This window comes from Ammospiza caudacuta, chromosome 4 (assembly GCF_027887145.1).
Source record: "Ammospiza caudacuta isolate bAmmCau1 chromosome 4, bAmmCau1.pri, whole genome shotgun sequence".
Classification (NCBI taxonomy): Eukaryota; Metazoa; Chordata; class Aves; order Passeriformes; family Passerellidae; genus Ammospiza; species Ammospiza caudacuta.
Window position 1 is genome coordinate 59,452,341 of NC_080596.1, and position 20,680 is coordinate 59,473,020.

The 20,680-nt window shown below is 40.6% G+C and overlaps 1 protein-coding gene across 7 annotated transcripts in view; it reads left to right on the forward strand.

Annotated features, from left to right (window-relative positions):
- Positions 1–20,680, forward strand: part of ABLIM2 (actin binding LIM protein family member 2) — a 130,690-nt gene that overhangs the window by 40,949 nt on the left and 69,061 nt on the right. For all 7 annotated transcript variants that reach the window (XM_058804211.1, XM_058804213.1, XM_058804215.1 and 4 more), the window contains exons 3-4: positions 7,258–7,441; positions 17,332–17,447. In XM_058804211.1, coding sequence (XP_058660194.1) covers positions 7,258–7,441; positions 17,332–17,447 — 300 coding nt within the window. The remainder of the gene's footprint in view (positions 1–7,257; positions 7,442–17,331; positions 17,448–20,680) is intronic.

Here is a 20,680-nt window from a genome sequence, read left to right on the forward strand (position 1 = left end):
CATAGCTATGGGGTTTCACGTTTCAAAATGGGAGTCACTTACGGGAAGCTCATTTGTGAGATTGCCCAGTCCCAGATTTTGCCAGGCAGTAGCAATTTCTGGTATTTCTGCTGCCATGGCCACTGGGGATTAGTGTAGGGACCCGCAACGTGTCCAGCACTTCCTGAGTCCTTCAGGAGTTTGCAATCCCTGATCATATTAACTCAGTCTAACAGGAAACACTGTTTACAGTGTAAAGCTCACCAAGGTTGCAGAGTGTGGTAGGTTTAGGGCTGCCTTACCAATGTCATCTTAGCTTGTAATTTTTTATTTCACTGAAATTGTGATGATGATAATAATGATCACTTTTGCTGGTGCAAAAGTAATTTAATGTATCAGCAAATGGTTCTATGTTGGGATTTTAAAAGCTGAACATTAAAATATTTAATTACTGATTTTCTAAAAACAACTCAACAATTAAAGCACAAACAAATTTTCGTCAGTTAACTAACTTGCACTATCACAAAGCAATGGATAATTTTCCTTTTTTTATAATCATGTTCTTGTTACAACCTTTCTTTGTATTCATTAAGAACTTTCTGCAGCCCCTCACATCCTGGCCATACACATATCAGACCAGCACTCTAGCATATATATATTTCAACCAGAATCTGGTGTATTTAAGAGTATCTTTCATGAATTTAATAAATACATAATATTAGTAAAGCATGGTGAAATGGGAGGAATTATGGTTATGAGTATTGGTAAAGGAATATCTTAATAACATCCAATAGAAAGTAGCTAACTACTCACCAAAGGAGGCCAAACCTCTGTTGCTTCTGTTTTGCAATTTATTTACTCCTTATTTGCATCCTTCCAGTCCATTATAGTTATAGTAGAAAGATAAGTGCTCATTAGAGGATAGGATTTTCAAACCTGTGTAAGCTTTGCAGGCAGTAAAGATACTATTCATATAAAGAAGTTTTGAACATTATACATAGTTTCAATACACATTAGATAATGTCACAGAATTATTACTATTTAAAAAAGCCTGTAAGTCTTTTTAATTACCCAAGTTCTCTTTTGGGGTAAGGTTTTCCCTGTGCAGAAAAAAACAACTCAGTGCAGGGATGCCTTTCTGCAGGGGACTTGCAGACTGTGTGATGCCTTTTCCCTTGAGGACACAGCAGGGATACAGCAGCACTGTGGAGTAGCTACTGGGCATTTCAGTGCATTAAGGTGATGTGATGCCTGTATTGAGACCCAGAGAGAGTTGTTGCCTAAAACTCATCACTGCCACAGTGGTGTTATTCCACCTCCCACTTGCTGCAGCTCATTAACACGAGGCCATCTGCCATATCTGTGAATAGAGCAGGGACTTCATTTGCAAACCTGGAACTGGCACCCAAAGCACTGTTAAAGAAAATCTGAAAATATTTGGTGTTGTTGCTTTGCATGATGGGGTTTCTTTAGGGTTGTGGCTTTTACTGTCTCTTATTGTTTTTAAAAACCTGTTTTAATTAGTCTGGCTAATGACAGCAGTATTTTATGATAGACACTTAAGTTGTTATTAGGTTTAAAATTGGTTAAAACACATTACTCTTTTTCTTAAATTTCTTTAGCATACTTGTAAATTTTAAATAACCAGATTGAGTTCTTAAAATAAGAAATTAGTATAAATGAGACTTTTTTTCCAGTTTTCCTGGGGATTATTTTGGTAGTTTGAAACAGCCACGTAACTAATGCTGTGAGGACCTTGTTCACCTCTAAGACTATGCTTTTACAGGGCAGCAGCACTGTCTCTGAGCTACTGGAAAACTGTGCTCTCCAGAAGGAAAATGGAAATATATGTTCTAATGAAACATTATTCAATGCGTAGTTCCCATTTATTATAGCATTCAAGGTACATTGTGCCCAGGAAACTTCCAAAACTCTCCTTCATTTTAATTGGTATACTCTAATATTTTGTCAATCTCATAAGAGTATTCTGAATCTCAAAGGGTTTTCCTGCACTGAAGTGTTTACTCCACAAATTAATTTGTGAGCATCATGGCCAGTGTAGCCAGGAGCTTGTGTAGGCGCTGTACTCTCTATCCTCTATACCTTCATCAGTGCTACATGTGCATGGTGCAGTGTTGCAGGATATGATATATCCCCACAGTTCTCTGTGTCTTTTTCTGCTCCCGAAAGTTGCTGGTGTTCTTCCATCACACTTGTCTGCCTTCCTGCATTTCCTGGTTGGAAGCTGCAGAAGAGACCAGCAGGTCTGTCCAGGACTTTTCTGGGGCTGCATGCTGCTTTTGTTTGCCCTGGATAGTAACAAAATGAGGTGTCATTCAAGTCCTTGAGATAATAGATGGTATTTTGGATATTATTGCTAATACACTGCCAGTGACTGACAGGCTTGAGTGTTCTTGATTTCACAGATGTGTTTGGAAAGACAGTTGATATGATCATTTGTGCACAGAAGAGTGATTGAATTGTATGGTTTGTATACCCCATTGCAAGGTTCCTTCTGTCTTACTGCTGCTCACCTATAGACTGAAGGTTGAGGTGTGAATTAACTGAGATGATATCCCCATGCCAGTATTTGTATGGCCAGCAAACTTGGAGCTGGGAAAGACTTCCCCAAAAGCTTTGTGAAAAGCTTATCTGGACATAGCACACCAGACCATGCAAGGAGGAGTATCAGAGTCACAGCCATCTGCTGGAATGAGCTTAGACTGCTGCACATTAATTGCAGTTCAGTTTGAACTTCAGTCAGAGCTGTAGCAGTGGAAATTTGCCAGGTGGTTCTGATTCCTTCTCACAGGCATAGGGGCCAGGAGAAATGTTCCACACGTGATCATGGGCTTTTGGATTATGGGACCCCAGGCTTCATTGGTGATGTATGAATACATACAATTTAGCTGCCAAAAGAGAGTAATATCAGCCGTGTACTACGTGTCATTCTTGGGATCGTGGTCAGCCAGCAGCATCCATCTCATGGATGGAGGAAAAATACTAAAGTGGACCTAAAACCATGGTGCTGAGGGAGAAAAATTTTATTTAACTTACGTCAGGCAGAAGATGGGAGGGAAAAATATAGACTTGATATGTGCAGTTGCATGTAAGCAAACCACTTGATTGTCTGGCACGTTGGCAGCAGAACAGCTCTGCTGGGCTGGCCAGACCTGCAGTGCCTGCTGCAGCCTGCTGCAATGTGCAGCAGCACAGAGAGCATGGCATCCCCCAAGCAGCTCAGGACACAGCTGGTTTTTAGGCCCAGCATACAGCCAAAAAATTAATCTAATTTCAGTAGGCTCATTTGCCAGCACAGAAAACAGATGAATTTTATATTTGTGCACTGCAAATGGAGTACTGATGGCATACAGTAGGGGAATAGCAACTTGCTTAAATTGCATTGATTAATTGATTTACTGCTGTTTATTTTTATAAAATCATAGCAGAATGAAAGGGACATTTAAAGGTCATCTAGTCCCATCTCCCCTGGAATGGGCAGCGATATCTTCAACCAAATCACTTTGCTCAGGGCTCTGTCCAACCTGACTTTAAATGTTTCCAGAGATGGACCATCTACCATCTCTCTGGACAACCTGTTCCAGTGTCTCACCAGTCTCACTTAAAAAAAAGTCTTCCATATATCCTGTCTAAATTGCACCTATTTTAGCCTTAAAATCATTACCATTATACACTGCATAAATTCCAGTTCTTCAGGTGCTGTTGCAGATGCCGTGCTAGGGAAAAAAGTAGTCAGTTTCTAAACCAGTAGGGGAACCCCTCACATCTATACATGAAGTATTTGACGTCAGGTAACTGCGAACTGTCTTGAAAAGTGGAATTATCCAGCTGTAAGAAATGCCACCCTGAGATACTATCCCTAAAAATGGTGTAGATATTATCCCTCTCAAGTACCATAGCACATCCAGGTACTGACTTGCTCCTAAATATCATAAGAATAAGAGACAAACACTTAGTCACTACTTTAAAAGTCCTCCTAAAGGTTATAACTGCTTAGGAAAAGGCAGTTTTCTTTGCCTTGTATGCAAGGTAATACTGAGACAAGAAGATGAGTTACTCTGTGTTAGTCTCTTCATTAATATAATTACTGTTTTCAGTGCTTTTCTCTCATCACCAAGATGAACTCCAGAATCTGTTGAAAACTGTTTCTGGGTTAAAAATAACCCTTCCTCCAGATACTCCTTTTGGAAGACAAATGCTAGGTGGGAGTGGATGTGACACAATGCTAATTTCCTGTCCTAGGAGAGTAAGATCTGGTAGCTGCCTTCAGATATTCTCCCTAGACTTCCTCCAGCTTTCTCTTCCCAGTTTCTTGTCTCTGCAGCATCATCTCAGGCAGGCAGTGTCTCTGTCCACACAAGTAGCCAGCAAGGGGCACAGCATCTCACCTGAGGGAAGGCCAGTGGGTCTCTTTTCAGAGTTGCTCTGCTCAGCTTCAAACCATGACTGTTTTAATGTTCAAGCCAGTATTTAACTGGAATCCTTATGTTTTTCTCTGGTCAGCTGAATGTCAAGTTAAACTGGATCAGATGGTTCAGAGAGTGAAGGAGCAGGCAAGGGTTTGTGACTCAAGGTGTGGCCTGTAGAGCAGAGCTGGTGGGGATGCTCATTCAGCCACTCTTTGTATAGGAGGAGGCTGAAGCGATGGCAGTGCAGAAGGGACCTGGTGAGAGGATCCTGAGCTCACTTTTATTTTCAAGTCCCAATAACTTGTTTTTCTGCCTCCCTTTAGCAGGGCAGTTTCACTGCAGGGTTTCCTGAGAAGCCAGGATTAAGTGCATTAGTGCAGTCTGCTTTAGTGGCAGCAAAGAGAGGCCAATACCCTCAGGGTGACACAGAGTGCCCCCAAATGCCAAACTGTTGCTGACCCCATGTGCCCCAAGCCTTGCACCAGGCCTCTCTTAGCTGCAGTGAGAGCCTGCCTGGCTTCCATTTGGCCTCTAAATAGAGATTTGCTTGTGCTTATCTCTCATTTTAGCAGGTGAACAGGGACAAAAGTGCAGCGGCAAATAGTTTGTGGCTATGCTATCAAGTGATCTTCCTCTGGTGATGGAAGCCCAGCTGCAGGTCCCTCTGTGATGGTGCACAGCAGAATGTGTTAACCAGTGACTCCAAGTGGCTCTTGTTGCCTTTGTCCAGGTGCACTGCAGTCAGGAGTGCCACAACCAGCATAAAGAAACATATTTGGGACATAACCCCTCTCTCCTCTTTTCCGAAATGCAGTTATGTCCTTTTATTTTTTTCTTTAATGATCCATTTTACAAGTTCAAACACTGTATGATGCAATTTGGAGCTGCTCTGGGGCATCAGTATCAGCTCAGCATCATCCTGAGTCCATACCTGAGCTCTGCTTCTGTGACACCAGTCGGTAGCTGAAATACATAGGCTGAAAGAAACTCATGATATCCAGCAAGTTGTGCCAGATTTTTGGAAAGTCTGTTCAAAAAGGCTATCCTTCCTAAAAATGAGAGCACGATGAGAAAGAGAAATGCTAAAGCAAATGTGTGAAGCCTGTGAGATAGAGAACATGAACAAATAAATATTTGAATTTATATTCAAATATAAATAATCTAATCCATGTTGTCCATGACACATGCAATAATAATAATTGGAATTATTGGAATTATTTTGAATTATAGGAAAGATTAGAACCCATAGCTGTTCAGTTCTTGACCATACACTAATACAGCTCTAGCATGATTGTTGTTTCCTGACTCCTAGCAGTCAGGGCCATCTCCAGGGAGAATGATGAGCACTGAAATCCCACACAGGGATGAGCCCTCAGAGGGTTCAAGGAGAGCCTTGAGCCCAGGCCTCCTGTACTACAGCTAACAAAGACTACAGAAGAGGGAGGGTGGTTGGGTGTAATTTTGTATGAATGATCTAGATCTCCTCTGCTTGCTTGGGGTTTCTGTTGTCTATGTGTTGCTTTGTGCCTTGGGCATCTCTGTTGGACTATTTTTCTTGTAGTTTAGGAGCAAGATGACTGATTCTGACACTGCAAACAGCTTTGGGTGTGAGTTGCCAGGCTTTACATTTAGAAACCAAAGTGCCTGTGGGCTCTCAGGTACCCAAGTGTAAATCTGAGTCTGGAATTTTACAAGCATGCATACTTCTGCTATTTTGAGACCAAGGCACTGAGCAGCTCTGCGATGTTTAGTACATGCAACCCAAATTTAATAAGCAACATTCCCACTCCTTTTCTGTGGGCTGTATGTGAGTAGTGGCACTGCTGTGGTTCAGCGTGGTTTGACTGTAAACACCATTTGCTGATGGGAACACATTCCCACATGAACATCCCCAGGAGCAGAAGTGTGTAGTAACAAGTGTGGTGCTGTGACTTGCTGTAAAGGAGTAGTCAACACAGCAGCAGAATCACCACTTTGAAGTCCAGTTCTCTTTTAAATCAAGACAAGTCTGTTTTCAAAGATTCTGGCCATTGTGAATGGTGGTTATGTTCTACATGTCTGCTCTTTCTGTGTGACTTCACCAGACCATTGTATCTCTCCTTTCCCATCTTATACTTTCTCAGAACTCCAGCTAGCTCCCTGGTGCAAGGAAGAAAACTCCTGAGCAGTCTCACAAGCCTTTGGTTAATCAACTTTAACCCTTTCCTACAGGTTTAGTTTAAAAAAATAAAAATTGACATTTAGAATTAAAACCTTACTTTTGCCAGGAGCAGATGAACCTGGAGATGCCTCCAGTTCATAGACGATGAGTGGTGTTCATCAGGTAAACATGAGAGGTGCTTTATACTGATTTAACTCGTGAAAACTTGGAGCAGTTGCCATGAGCATCAGCCCCCATGTTTAGAGACAGCACTAGTTAATCCTTTTGCATCAAGGAGAAAATATCAAACACCTGTAATCTGTCAGAGATGTTTCTTTGTGACACTGGTGCTTTAGATTTTAAAGATTTGTACCCTTTATGCATTTATTTTAACCTCTTACATGTGTTAGATATTGTATATGGTAACCCTGAACTCAGCTCCTACAGACTTTAACTTTGTACTCACAGCTGCTCACTGAGGTTTTTACATTAAGTAAGTCCAGGCTATTAGTGTCCAAAATACATGACAGATGTAATTTACTGTAAGAGTAGTGTCTTTCAGATGCACATCTGCTCTGTGACCATAAGCCTATACACTGCAGTGCCTAAGTACTCCACTATGAACCATTCAGATCACAGGTAAAAAGTCAGCCTAATTTTAGAACATTTGTTTCTTGCCTTCTGAGTCTGCCTTTTCTCTTTCTGCAGCTTGTGGATGTGACCTGGCTCAAGGAGGATTTTTTGTGAGACAGGGAGACTACATCTGTACTTTGGACTACCAGAGACTCTATGGCACACGCTGCTTCAGTTGTGATGAATTCATTGAGGGAGAAGTGGTCTCAGCACTGGGCAAAACCTATCACCCAGACTGCTTTGTGTGTGCTGTCTGCAGGTAGGTTTTCTACATGAAGTTGTGTTTCTGATGCCAGAATGCCCTGAATGCCAGGCATTATAGCCTAGAGACAAGGTTTTCTTTCACTCACACCTTAAAAATTGCAGAATTAAAAAGAAAACAAGATCTGTAATTTTGAGTGGCTCCCTTTTTTCCAAATGTGTTTTTCTTTTTTATGTTATCATATGTGTGATGTTTTCAAAGTGCTTTAGAAACTTCCACTGTGTTTGTTGTATGACGTTTTGCACCAAGTCTTGCCTAATTTCTCTGGTGTCTGCTGCTTTGTCATTTGTTGGCCTGAAGGTACAAAGAATTTCAGTGCCAGTGGCTGAATCCTCAGCAGGCTACTACTAAAGCCCAGTGTAGATTAGTGGGATCATTTCCCACATGGGTCACAAACTCAGCAATACGAGGGACTGATGTCATTTTGACCTGCATCCTAATCCTCTATTGTAGAAATTGCACAAACACATCTATTGAGGACTTCATGAAGAAGCTCAAAGTGCACTAAACCTTCAGAAAACACACTTTTTAGCAGTTTGGAGTAAATGAAAGTGCTGCCACAGTTTCTCTGGCTAAACCTGAGCTTTGAGGAGTACAAGAAAAGCAGCCCCACCCTGGCAGGGTTTCAGGGCCCAGCAAGGCACTGGTGCAGCACAGCTCAGGTGCTCTGTGTGCAGGTGACTGTGCAGTCCCAAACCAGCATGGCCATGCCACTGTGGCTGTCTGCCAGCCCAGCCTGCCCTGCCCATGGGGCTCAGAAATCCTCCTGTGCTGATGCAGGAGCAGGACCCCAAACCCCAGAGCAGCTGTGGCTCCTGACAGAATCTCAATTAAATAAAGCAATTGCACAAATAATAATAATAGCTGAGGGGAGACTCTGAGTTGGACAAGCCTTTATTAGATTAAATTCTGTCTAAGTTCTGATCTGTTTAATAGGCAATTTTTCCTTTTGGATACTTAAAACAAATGTGGAGAGTAAAGATAACAAAAATCCTAAAATTATTTTCATATTTTATTTTTTCTTTTAATAGTAAAGGAAAAGGACTTCAAGTATATCTCATTAATTAACTGCTGGCTGCACATGCTATTGGCCTGCAGCCTGGCAGTATTACATCTCTTCTAGAGATGAGCAGAACTAATTTTTGGTACCTTTATTCTCAGCACTTGTACCTTCTGTAAAGTGAGGTACTCCTTCAGTTAAGAGAAACAAAAAAAACTGGTTGATGCCATTTTTCTGGCTACACATGCTTGTATCCTCAGTCACACCACAAGAGCTTAGCAGAAATGTATTTAACAATGTATTACTGTACTTAGAAGCTACCCACCTTGGGTTTCAGGCCATTGGAAATACCAACTCCTGCTTTATTTAGTCAATCATAGTTTAGAGCTTGATGATACAGTTTATTGTGTCTCCCTGGAAATTTGGAATAATTTTCCTTGTGACTAAAATATTTATTTTTAAGTACCTAACAATTCAGATGAGTTAAATTGCAGCACTGTGAAATTATTTATGCTGCAAATACAATGTGTGATGAAGATGTGGTAAAGCTTTTAAAAATGAAGTTCCTGATACAATAATACATCATGCAAAAAATAAAATCAGAGATGTTCCCTAACATTCTGTATAACTAAATAGTTGTATGTAATGCTATTTTTGCTGTTTCTAGTCGTTCAGTTGAGACCCAGATCTGCTTCTGTTGCTTTTCTTGGAAGAACACACAAATTCATATTGTCTTCCTCAGAGCCAGCAAATGCCCTGCTGACTAGCAGGATTCAATTAGTGTCTCCCAGGGGGGTTGTAACACTGATTTGTGGTGCAGAGCAGCAGAAGAATCCTGTCATGTGTTTGTATGCTTTAAATCAGCTTCAATTATCCCTGTCATTGCAAGCCAGACATAACCTGTGTTTTTTATGGGAAAGGGTGTCCTATCTAAACATCATCAGCATTTATTTTGAGTGATGTTCTCAGTAAAAATAAGGTTGGTAGGCTGTAAAGACATGTTGTTTAAGCCAAAAGAAAGAACTTGTTTGTTTTTTAAGAAACAGTAATGATAAAATAGGGGGGGGGGGGATGGTGTAATGGTGTAAAGCTCTCTACCTTAGTATTTTCCTTGGTGGGCAGAGTCAGGAGAGCCATTTGTGCCCTCATTTTTTACAGATGAGTGAAAACCTGAGATACTGCACCAAGGCACGCTGTCAGTAGTAGTTGCTGGATGATGCCACTGCATTTGGCATTACCTTTTACAGCCAGACTTCAGTGTGGGTGCTGTGTTAGAAATCTAACCTCCAGAATGGTGTGAATTTGAGAAGTGGTGACGGCCTGCCAGTGGGGCTGTTCCCACTCTCATGGAAACCAAGCCAGGCTCTTACCATCCTCAGCATGAAAACACTGGCAGCAGAAGGCATTTTGCACTCATGACACACTTCTCCAGAATGCTGCAGGATCATTAAAATTCTTTTAAATTAACACTTCTGCAGCCCCTATTTCTGTAGCTGCTGAAGTAACACTTCTGAACTGATTCTACATTGCATAGTAAACCAGTGCCAGTAGCAAGTCCTTTTTTCCCCTTATTTTCAGAGAAGATAAGGTTTGAATAGAAACATGTGGGAAGTGTATGGTAGCAGCAGTGGGAAAACCTAGCCAGCAGGAGCAGTGTGGAAGAGTCAGCAATCCAAGCTCAGTTGTCTCCTGGTATTACTACTGTTGGATGCCACATCGCTCAGTGTCACAGGGAGCTGTGTTCCTTGTACCCTCTGCACTGCATTTGTAACCTGCTGCCCTGCTTTGTGAAAAAGCTGGAGTGTCAGGAATCCAGCTCATCCCTGGGCATTTCTTGAGAGTCAGATGCTACTGCCCAGGGCTGCCACAAGCTAAAGTAAAAAAAAAAATAAATTAATTAGTACTCAGAGAAAAACTGGTAGAAGTACAATATGTTGTGCCATCCTATTTGTTTCTCTCTATCTTGTGTTAACCAAGTGGCTCTTAAAAAAAATCAAGTTTCAATGCATGTTTGCTCTGCTGGAATAAAGGTTAAAAACTTAATCCTTTCTTCTTCCAGTGCTGTTCATAGTCTAGTGAAACCTTTTTTCTGCTGTGGTGTTTTGTGATGATAATGCCTAAAACTAGGAATGAGTGGAAGAATAACAACATAAATTGAAAACTTGCAGATTAAATGCTTACTCTGCATTCCCAGGAAGTGGCTGAGCAATCTTCTTATAGCTTCATTAACTGGAAGGAGCTGTGTCCTCCAGAGGGCTGCCAAAGACATTTCCTTCAAAAGCTTCATGTGTTTGTAAAAGTGAAATAGAAAGAGGAGAAAATTGAGGCTGGCTGTAGCAATAGAAGCTTAATTTTATTAAAATTGTGCACATACTTCTTGCATGGCTGTTGTAGTCAGGACAGTTTGGCTCTTATGTAGGATGGGAAAGGGCAGGACATTGAGTATTTCAGAAATAAATGGGTTGTCATACCTGTAATAATGCTTTAAAAATGGAATTTTCAGGAGATGTCTTAGTGTGTTAACAATTCCTATAGATTTAGTAAGAATATATTAAGATATATGGTCTGTCTAATGTGGCACCTAGAGTACGATTTCTGTTACTTGTGTGCTGCGTGTTCACTGAATACAAAAAACCAGGGATTTGATTTTTATGGGTATTATTGTAATTAGCCTGGTTGGGGGGTTGGTGTTTATCCACCCAGTTGGAGGAGTGTATGTAATAGTTACCCTTTTAGTTTCAGTACTCATGTACTTAAAAGTTGGAAAAAAATTGTGGCATGTAAATGATAAAGAGAGGACAACTTGACCCCTGGGCAGGGGATATAGCACATACATTCTGTATTAATAAGGAAACAGGTTTGTGTTTGCTTTACAGAATTTTTATATTTAAGTCTTTCTGAGATCAGGAAGTTTCTTTTAAAACAGCATCTTGACAAAAGCTGAATATGTGCCATGTAGAGGTGAATAGTATGTGAAGGGGCAAGAGGCAGAAGGGGTTGCCTGCCAAATCCAGATATAAAACCTCTTCCAACCCATTTGTATTTTTACTGTCTTCAAGAAGGTAATTCACTTTGGCCAGGCAGTTGAATATAAAAAAATCAGAAAGCTTAAATTCTTTTCTTTTTTTCAGCAGAAGATCCTACATATATAGCACCGCTACTTCTAGAAAGAACATATATGTAATCCTACATATATAGCACTGCTACTTCTAGAAAGAACATATATGTAATCCTACGTATATAGCACTGCTACTTCTAGAAAGAACTGACATCTTTTGTTTATGTATGTCTTAAGAAGTTAGGATAATACTGAAAATTTAAAGTTCAAATTCAGTTTCTTCTTAAACATAACAGTCATTACAGACTTTTTGAATGTGCTAAACCAGTTTATTTGTTCAAATTTTAATGCTGCTGAATTTGGAAAGGGTTTGGTTTCCACTTAAGCAGTACCTGATGCTTCTTAAGGCATCTCATGAAGTGGTCTTCATCTCACCACCAGTCACCCACTGAACACTTCTAGGTATTGTAGAAACCTACAAGGTGTTGAGCCCACGATTTTGAAATCAGCCTGAGTGTTCTTGGCATTTTGATTCTAAACCAAATGTATCTATCAATAAGTGATTCTTCCTGAACAAAGGGATGGTGGTGTGCTGCTCTTCAGGTTTAGGTCTCCTGCTCTTTGGAGGAAGGGTCTGGAGTGCAAGTCCTGTGAGGAGCAGCTGAGGGTACTGGAGTTGTTTATCTGGAGAAAAGGAGGCTCAGAGAAGGCCCTCTACAGCTGCCTGAAAGGAGGTTGTAGTGAGCTGAGGGTGGGTTACTTCTCCCAGGAAACCAGGACAAATAGGACAAAGGGAGATGTCTTTATATGGTGCCAGAGGAGGTTCAGATAGAATATCAGGACAAGGTTCTTCTTTGAAAAGGCGGTTGAGCATTGGAGCAGGGTGCCCAGGGAAGTGATGGTATCACCCTCTTTGGCAGTCTTCATGAAATCAGTAGACATGTGATGACATGAGCATGGTGGAGTTTGGTCACAAAGATTGGACTTGATGATCTTGAAGGTCTGTTGCAACCTTAGTTATTCTGGGATTCTTTGGCTCTATATGGAACATCCCTATAGCCCTAGAATAATGTAGGATGGAAGGGATTTTTGGTGGTCCAGCCCCTGGCTCAAAGCAAATCCAGTTTGAGTAGACAGCTGATGGCGTTTCTTTAAAAAATTTCCAACAGACTCTTTGAACAGTGTGTTCCAGCATTCAACAAGCTCATGGTAAATTTTTTTCCTTATATTGAGTTGGCATTTCCCATGTTCCAGCTTATTTCTGCTCCCTCTTCTCCTTTCACTCTTTACCTCTGAGAAGAGCATGGATGCAATTTTGTGTGCATGCCATCAGGTAGTTTTAGACAGTAACACAATCTCCCCTGAGCAGGTACATCTGCTGCAGCCCCTGCCTGCCCATGTGTCCTGTGCTGCACTCTGGACCTGACCACCTTCCCTCATGTCCCTCCAGTAAATCTTGTCCTGAGGAGCCCAAAATGGTGCCTGCTGCAGTCTCTTAAATGATGAACAGAGGGAAGATTCACATCCTGTATCACTGCCCAGTGTCCTAAATGATGAACAGAGGGAAGGTCACATCCCTGTACCTGCTGGCTGCACTAATGCCTCCCATGCTGTGGCTGTTCAGTTGCTGTGGGGACACACTGGTGACTCACTGGGACCCCACATCATCTTATGCTTTCCAGCTGATTAACCCCTTGTTGCACTGGTGCATGGGGTTGTTCCTCACTGCTTGCAGCATTTAGCATTTTCCCTCACTAAAATTTGTGTAGGTGGTAGATAGCACTCAATGTCTGCTTTGTATCATCATTTTAATCCACAAGGATTCATCCCTATGGAGCATCTTGAGGGATGTGATCATACCAGGTACAAGTTAGAGCAGAATTTGATCCTGCTGGTCCTTAGGATGCTGTCTGACATTACACCTGACCTGGTGAAACTGCAGCCACCTACTGACATGAATAGCTTTGCTCTCTCAACAGCCTGACCGCAGGCTTGTCTTAATTTTCATATATCAAATTAAGTTGACTGTTCAGCCACAGAGTCAAATCAGCAATTTAAAGAATAGATGGGCATCCATCTGCTCTGAAAAAAAAAAACCCAAACATTTTCTTTTGTCCCTCTCAGAAAGCTTGAATGACTTGCCCACAGCTGCATAGATTGAGGTGTGGTGCAGAGAAGGACAAGACCTTTGATATCAGCACAAGACCTTTTGGTATCAGCACGCAGCCTGGATTAGGCTGATGGTGATTTGATGTTTTACAATATAGTTTTGTTGGTCACCTCCAGATTTTATTCTGGGTTTGCAAATATTGTAGGCAGGTGGTAAAACAAAATTTGTTGGGAAATTAATCATAGATGTGTTAAAATTCTGCAAGTCATTTGAGAGAGCTGCTTTTAAAATGCTCTTAATTCTCATTTTAAAAATAGATAATCCAACTGTGAAAATCTCACTGAATATATAGTATAGGATAAGTAGCTAATTAAAACCCTGTCCTGGTTTTTGCAATACCTCGCAGTGTTCAGTGGGTGACTGGTGGTAAGATATCATTGTATTTGAAGGCAGATATGCTGCTCTTAGCCTAAAATTCTATATATAGTCCTGCTCACAACTTAGAGAGCTCAGAAACTGAAACCTTGTTAATTGGCTGTTACCACCTTCTGTTGTGCCTTCACTCTTACTGGCACTCAAATGCTTGAGCAGGGCTGCTTGTGAAAGGGAGAGGTCAGCTGGGACAGGAAAACTGACAAATGTGTGGGGAATGAATTCCCAGTGAACAAGACAGTGAAACAAACTTTGAGACTTACTTATAGGTTTAGAAGAGCTGTGAGGGGAGGAAATGTTTGTCTGTACCTTGGAGTGGACAGCTCCAAGGAATATTTCCCTGCAGTTTTTTTAGAACAAGGTGTCTTGCATATTTGGAGAACAATAAAGAATCAAAATTGTTGCTCTTTCCCATTGGAATGGAAAGGCACGGTGATTAGCTACTGAATCATTAGAAAACAGACCAAGTTCAGTATTTTTATTGGCTAGGAAACCCCTAAGTGCTCTCCCATCTAAGGAGGCTCTGTGACTTGCCGTGGTGCTTATGAGCTTTGGCATGTTTGGAGGTGTCAGCTGCCCGCTTCTGTCTTTGTGCCATAGGAAGTGAATATTCCTCTTCTCCTCCTCTACTTTTAACTTATTTCCTTTTAGATTGTCTGATTGCTCAGTCAATGATGAGATGAGCCAATTCAAAGTGGGCACTCCCTGCTTCTACATTAGCTGCTACTTGGTGCATCTGTTTGAGGGGGGCTTCTGTGCTCAGTTGGAAGTTCAGCTGGATCTTTATTAGGTATATCCCTAAGTCAGGAAGATGTATTTATAAGATACACCTCACCTCTCCCTACTGCTCCTTATGTACTGCATACAAGATTGTTCAGTAGTCACAATCATTCTTCAGAGCAGTGAATTGCTCACAGCTCCAGCACATGACCATCCCTGGGATTATTAATGGTGCAAACCCTGCTGTTCAACTGAGACATCTCAGGAGAGCCCAGCTGGGTCATGGGCTGAGCCCAGCCTTGGTGCAGCTGTGCATTGGAGTGAGAGGTGGTTCTGTGCTGGTGTCAGTGGAGCAGGGTGCTGCTTTTGTGGGAGGTGAATTTGGGGCAGATTACCAGTGGTTATAATAAGTCTGTGTGTATCTGTAAGTCAAGATGAGATCTCTTCCTGAAAACATGCAGGAGATTGGATGCAAGTTCCTGTCTCAGTTCTGGAATGGTTGAAATCCCTTGGCTTGTGTCTTTCCAGGTCAATTAGTAGTGTTAAGTTCTAGGCTTGATTTTTTAATATTGTTTTAAAATGAAAATGTGATTAAATGGTTTCATTCATATTTGCAGTAGAAAACTAGGACAGCATTTGGATTGTATGACTTCATTTTAGAGACAGGTTTTGGTAATTAGTTATGAATTTTTATTATCTATATAGAAGTGTATCACATTTACTAATTTTTATTCAAATGTATGTATGCTCATTTAAATAAGTTTTGGGTTGGTCCACATGACCTTCAGAGCTCCTTTCCAGCCTCAGCTTCTCTATGAGTTCATAAAGCTCTTTTATCATTCTGTGTATTAGAAGTATCTCTGACTTTAAAAAGTACCAAAATCTGTTGCAGACAACAATTGTGACCCAAAAAGATAGCATTGGGAGTTTTTTTGAATGTATAACACAGAAGCTTGCTACTGCTGCAAGACAGGACAGGTTTGCTCATTGGAGTGCCGCTCCACCATGTCCTGCCTGTCTCAATAGAAACAGTGTTGTCTTCCAGTTAGGTTATTGAGTAAAACTAATGGTACAAAATCCTCTTTGGAACAGATGGAAATTTAGACCTCCTGAATTTATAACATGGTATTGGGCCTTGTTGTACCAGAGTCCTACACGGATCATTTAGCTGGGTCAGAGAGTAAGGCAATATAGGAAGGCTGTTTCCATAAAGTATTTTTCCTTACCACAACTTTAGGTAAGTGATAAGGTAGGAAGTTTTTTGACTATAAAAACTTGAGAAAGAGGAAAAAAAAAGGTGAAGTGCAGAATTCATTATCAGATATCAAAAAAGATAATAATACTTACACTCTGTCTCCTCATGATTTTTTAAATTATCACCAGTGGTCCAAAATGGATGGTTGGATGGAAACCAGCACTTAGCTGGTTTCAAATATATTTTAGTAACATTATATAGGAACAAACAACAGCATTGCTTTTTTTCTTTTTCTAAGTAATAAAAAAAGGAATTTAAGCGTAATTCAAGTGTAGACTAAGCATCTCTTAGGCAGTTTAAGGAGCAAAATAATGTTTAAGTTTAGCACAAAGTGTCTGTGTAGCTTCTGTAGCAGAGACAACCTCACAATTGGTATGAATTTGATAGCATGTGTGGGAGAATGCCATGAGTTTTAATGAAATGCTAATGAAATAGTGTGGTCAGATGGACTTCACCATGGAGCAGAAGGTGTGTGTTATATTTGTGCCCCGTTAAGCCATATTTTGATAGCTTGGGTAGGGATTTAGTTGGACATGAGCTTTGGGTGGAGTGAAATGTGTTTCTAAATCCTCACCATCCTTTCCTGCATATGAAGTGATTTGTCCATCTGGTTCTCCTAGAGGAAAAGCCTCAGTGGTTTCTGTGCCCAGACAAGGAAGTGCACAGCAGAGAGCTTTTGTTTTAAGAACATTGATTAAAAGGAATGGTTTAATTAAGTGTTAGGAGAGCTGGTTTTGGGTAGGGAAAACAAATAACGTAGATGCCGTGGGGTTCATAACTGGGATAGGTTTTTTCCCTTTGAGAGTTCAATAACATTTGCTTTCTGAGCACATAGATTAAGAGGAAGACTTTGATGTGATAAAAGTTGTGGGGACAAGTGCTGGTTTTTAATGTATAAGAGTCATCACTCTTATGCAGCTATTTAACAACATAAAAGCAGCTGCATTTGCCTCTACTTAACTCCCTGTAATGCCAATTTTATTTTCATTCTGTAACTGATCCTGTTAGTGATGAACTCTGGCTGATACTACATTTCTTAGATACACAACAATTTGGACTTGAGTGCTCACTGTGTTTTTGTAGCTTTAGATATTATTATTTTTCCTAAGAAGCTGTAACCATCTGCATTTGAAGTTGTCTGTTTGATTTGCCCCTTTGATACTTAAGCCTCTAAGTGGCTGGAAAACTGAATGAGAACTGTGCAAGCAGAGACAAAGAAGCCAGAGTATAATCAGTTCCTTTGTGGGAAGATATTTAATTTTGATAAAGGCATGAGACTGTAACCAGTTTGCTTTTGTTTCTGCTGTTGCAGGTTGCCTTTCCCTGCGGGTGACCGGGTAACTTTCAATGGGAAGGAATGCATCTGCCAGAAATGTTCCCTGCCCCCTTCCAGCAGCACTGGCTCCTTCCCTGTACAGAACCTGAGAAGTAAGTATGGATTTCTGCTCTTTTCAGTCAGTGCTTCTTAGTCTGCACAGGTTTAAATAACATAATTTTACACCAGTGTGTACTATTGGAACTTATACTACTCTGCTGCATAAGAGGTGTCATGAAATACAAAGTAGTCACATGAAAAAGTATAGAGTGATTTTTCAATAAAGTCTGATGTTAAAAAGAAGCACAGATGGTGCTATTATAGGATTAACAATACATAGAACCTCTCAAAGATTTGATTAAAAAGAACTAAATCAAATTATTTGGAGAAAAACATAATGTAGATGCTGATATTTTTGAGAATTTAGTCCAAGTCCATCTGAAATAAAAGCCAGGGTGAGATTTAATGATTTTTAAGTGTTCCAGTTCCAGCCTCAGAAAATATCAGTGTCAGGATTGCATGGCTAAATACCACACAGCAAGGAGTTTAATGTGTGAAGTGGGGGGCATTCACCTTGACCTCAGACTGTTGTGCACTATCAGAAAATACAAACAGTAGGGGAAAGAAATGTGATATTTTCACACCAACTTCTTTGCAGTAAACCATAGAGGGGTGGTGTAGTTCTGAACTCCATTCCTCTGCTCTTTTGCTTATAAAGTGCTGCCATGCTTTAAGAGTCCACTGCTAACTTCATGTAATTAAACAGCAGCAGCAATGCAATTAAACAGCAAAGACAGAAAAAAATTTAATGATTGTTACATCAAGCTGGATTCAGCATGGCTGAGGAGGGGCCCTATGGATTGCTCATCTTCCTGTGTAAGAAATCTAGCCCACTTCTGGGAGAAATTTCTCCTTTTTTTCTGTTTTCTTTTTCCCCCAACATTTCTTCACAGAAGTTTTCACCATCTCACTTCTACAGTTCATCAGTCAAACCTGCTGTGTGGATGCCCTGAGATACTCTATGGATCCCTCTTGCTAATGCCACTCTCTTTTGGGGATAGGTTGGCCCTCTCTGTTAGGTGCTTTCTCTTGTCACTTATTCCTGAGATGGATCTGATCCTCCTTGGCCATCTTTGCTGTCTCCTTGTTATATGTGAAAAGTGCCTTTGACTACAATGGACATTATTAGCCTGGTTGAGTACTGACAGGACAAGTTAATTTGATTATCTGTGGCACAGAATCCTTTAATGTATTTACATTCCCTTTCTCTGTGCACACACACACTGGAGAGTTTTTCTTGTCATTGTATTTCCTCAGCTCTCTTGGGTCTGCACTGAGCCTTCCCAGAGCCCAGATACCTGCAAACCTCAGCAAACCCCTTGCCTCAGAGGGAGACAGCACTGGAGCAAGCACATCTCTGTGGCGAAGCCTGACCCTGGAAAATAGAAGTTTACCTTTTCCCCACATTGCATAGACCAGTGAATGGTGTATCTCCTGGCAAGAGCTTTCTTGGAAAAGATCTTAAAGAGTTACTTTAAATGAGCAACTCTTGTTAGTAGTGCACAAAAACATGACCTCAGACAAACTTTTTCAAGGAAAGAGTAGTACACTGACCCTCTGTTACACTGGGTTTGTTCCTGTCTCAGAAGTGTCTGATGTGTACCATGTGTGCTCCTCCCCAGCCTGTTTATCTCAGCAGACATCTCCTGGGGACTCACTGAGCTCCCAGCATCACTGCGCCCTCTGACAAGTCCTTCTATTTTCATCCTCCCCTTTTGCTTCTAACCTCCTTCGCGCATTCCATTTGGAAGAAATGAAGAATGTAAAATACTTGCTTTCTGCCTGAGTCCTTGAATTTTTTATTATATAAGTACCTACCTCTCTGTTTTGTTTTGTTTTATAAAACAATAGCTCTGAAAACCTCTTGTGACAGTGTTGATTTTGAGAGAGTACTCAAGGAAGAATATTAACATGGAGCAGCAAATTGATGTGTTCTGCTGAGTTATTGCTTGAAATTAGTTGAGTCACCAAAGGATGCTGCATCCAAGATGGGAAGACAAGGACATGCATCAGTAGGCACTGTTGGCATAGCAACCACAATATTTGTTTGTAATTATCTGGCACTTTACAGAGAAAACAGCAGTAGGGAAAAAAAAAAAGTAACTCACAAAATGCTGCATTTCTGCCCACCCGAGCTTAAACCGAATGAAAGGTGAATGGCATTTGAGCACATGATGTTGTGTTCAGTTTGTGAAATAAACCCTCAAGCAGTCGGATTAAATTAGATTTCCAGATTAATCCCCAGTACAGGGGAGATCACAAAAAAATTTCTGATTGCAGTTGAACAACAAATACTGTAGAATACTGCAGGGACTAAAACCAGGCACACACCCAAATGTTCTTTATTATTAGCAAAACTCAAATGTTCTGATCTGTAGTGCACATGCTTTTGTGCTAGGCTTGTTTCCAGGTATTGGTGCTCTGGAGGGTAGCATTAAAGAGCCACGTTATTGCTCCCTCAATGCATTCCAGATCCACTAAAGGAAAATACAAACTGCGCTTTATCATTGTGTGCTCAGAAGTGAAACATTTACAATTTCACTTACACTGTCTCATTAGGGTCATGTAACCAATAAAAATACTGTCTTAAATCAGAAAGTTTTTAAGAAGACTGTTTCAATGCTTTAATAAGATCCTAGGTTGAGAGTTCTTTCTTAATAACTTGATAAATCTTTCTAATGCTTTTCATAGCTTTTTCTTCCATCTAAGACATTGTTATGGGTTTATTTTCTCTCCTGGCATTTCTGAATGCTTAAGTGTCTTTCAGGTTTTATCTTTTCTCTAGAAAATTATTGGTATACCTGAAGAATTCCTAAAAATACTATGTATTTTTCCACTTGAGATGGAAGATATTTTATGGAGCATTAGAAGATTACTGAGATATTGCTACTAGAATCAATTTATCACTGGCATGTATCCCTTTTTCCCACATATTCTACTATTTTAACATTTAGTAAGAAAATCATCCATAGACAGGAAATCTGTAGAGTGAAGACTGAATGAGAGATGGACCTTGTAGGGCGTTAGAGGGTTCATTTGACAACCAGATCCAAATCCCATGTGTACATAACATCTCTGAAGAGGGCAGAAACTGATTGTAGGTTTGGCTTTTGTTAGCTTAGTCAAAAACTTCCATAGTTAAAAAGAAAGGCAACCAAATCCCCAGACAGTCTTGTTCTCAGTTACTCTTGTTACTCTTTCTGGGGAGTAGAACTAGCTTACCTACAACCTGTTGAACCAACACGGACTAACCTCTGTTACCAGTTATTGCATGTTTTGCATGTAT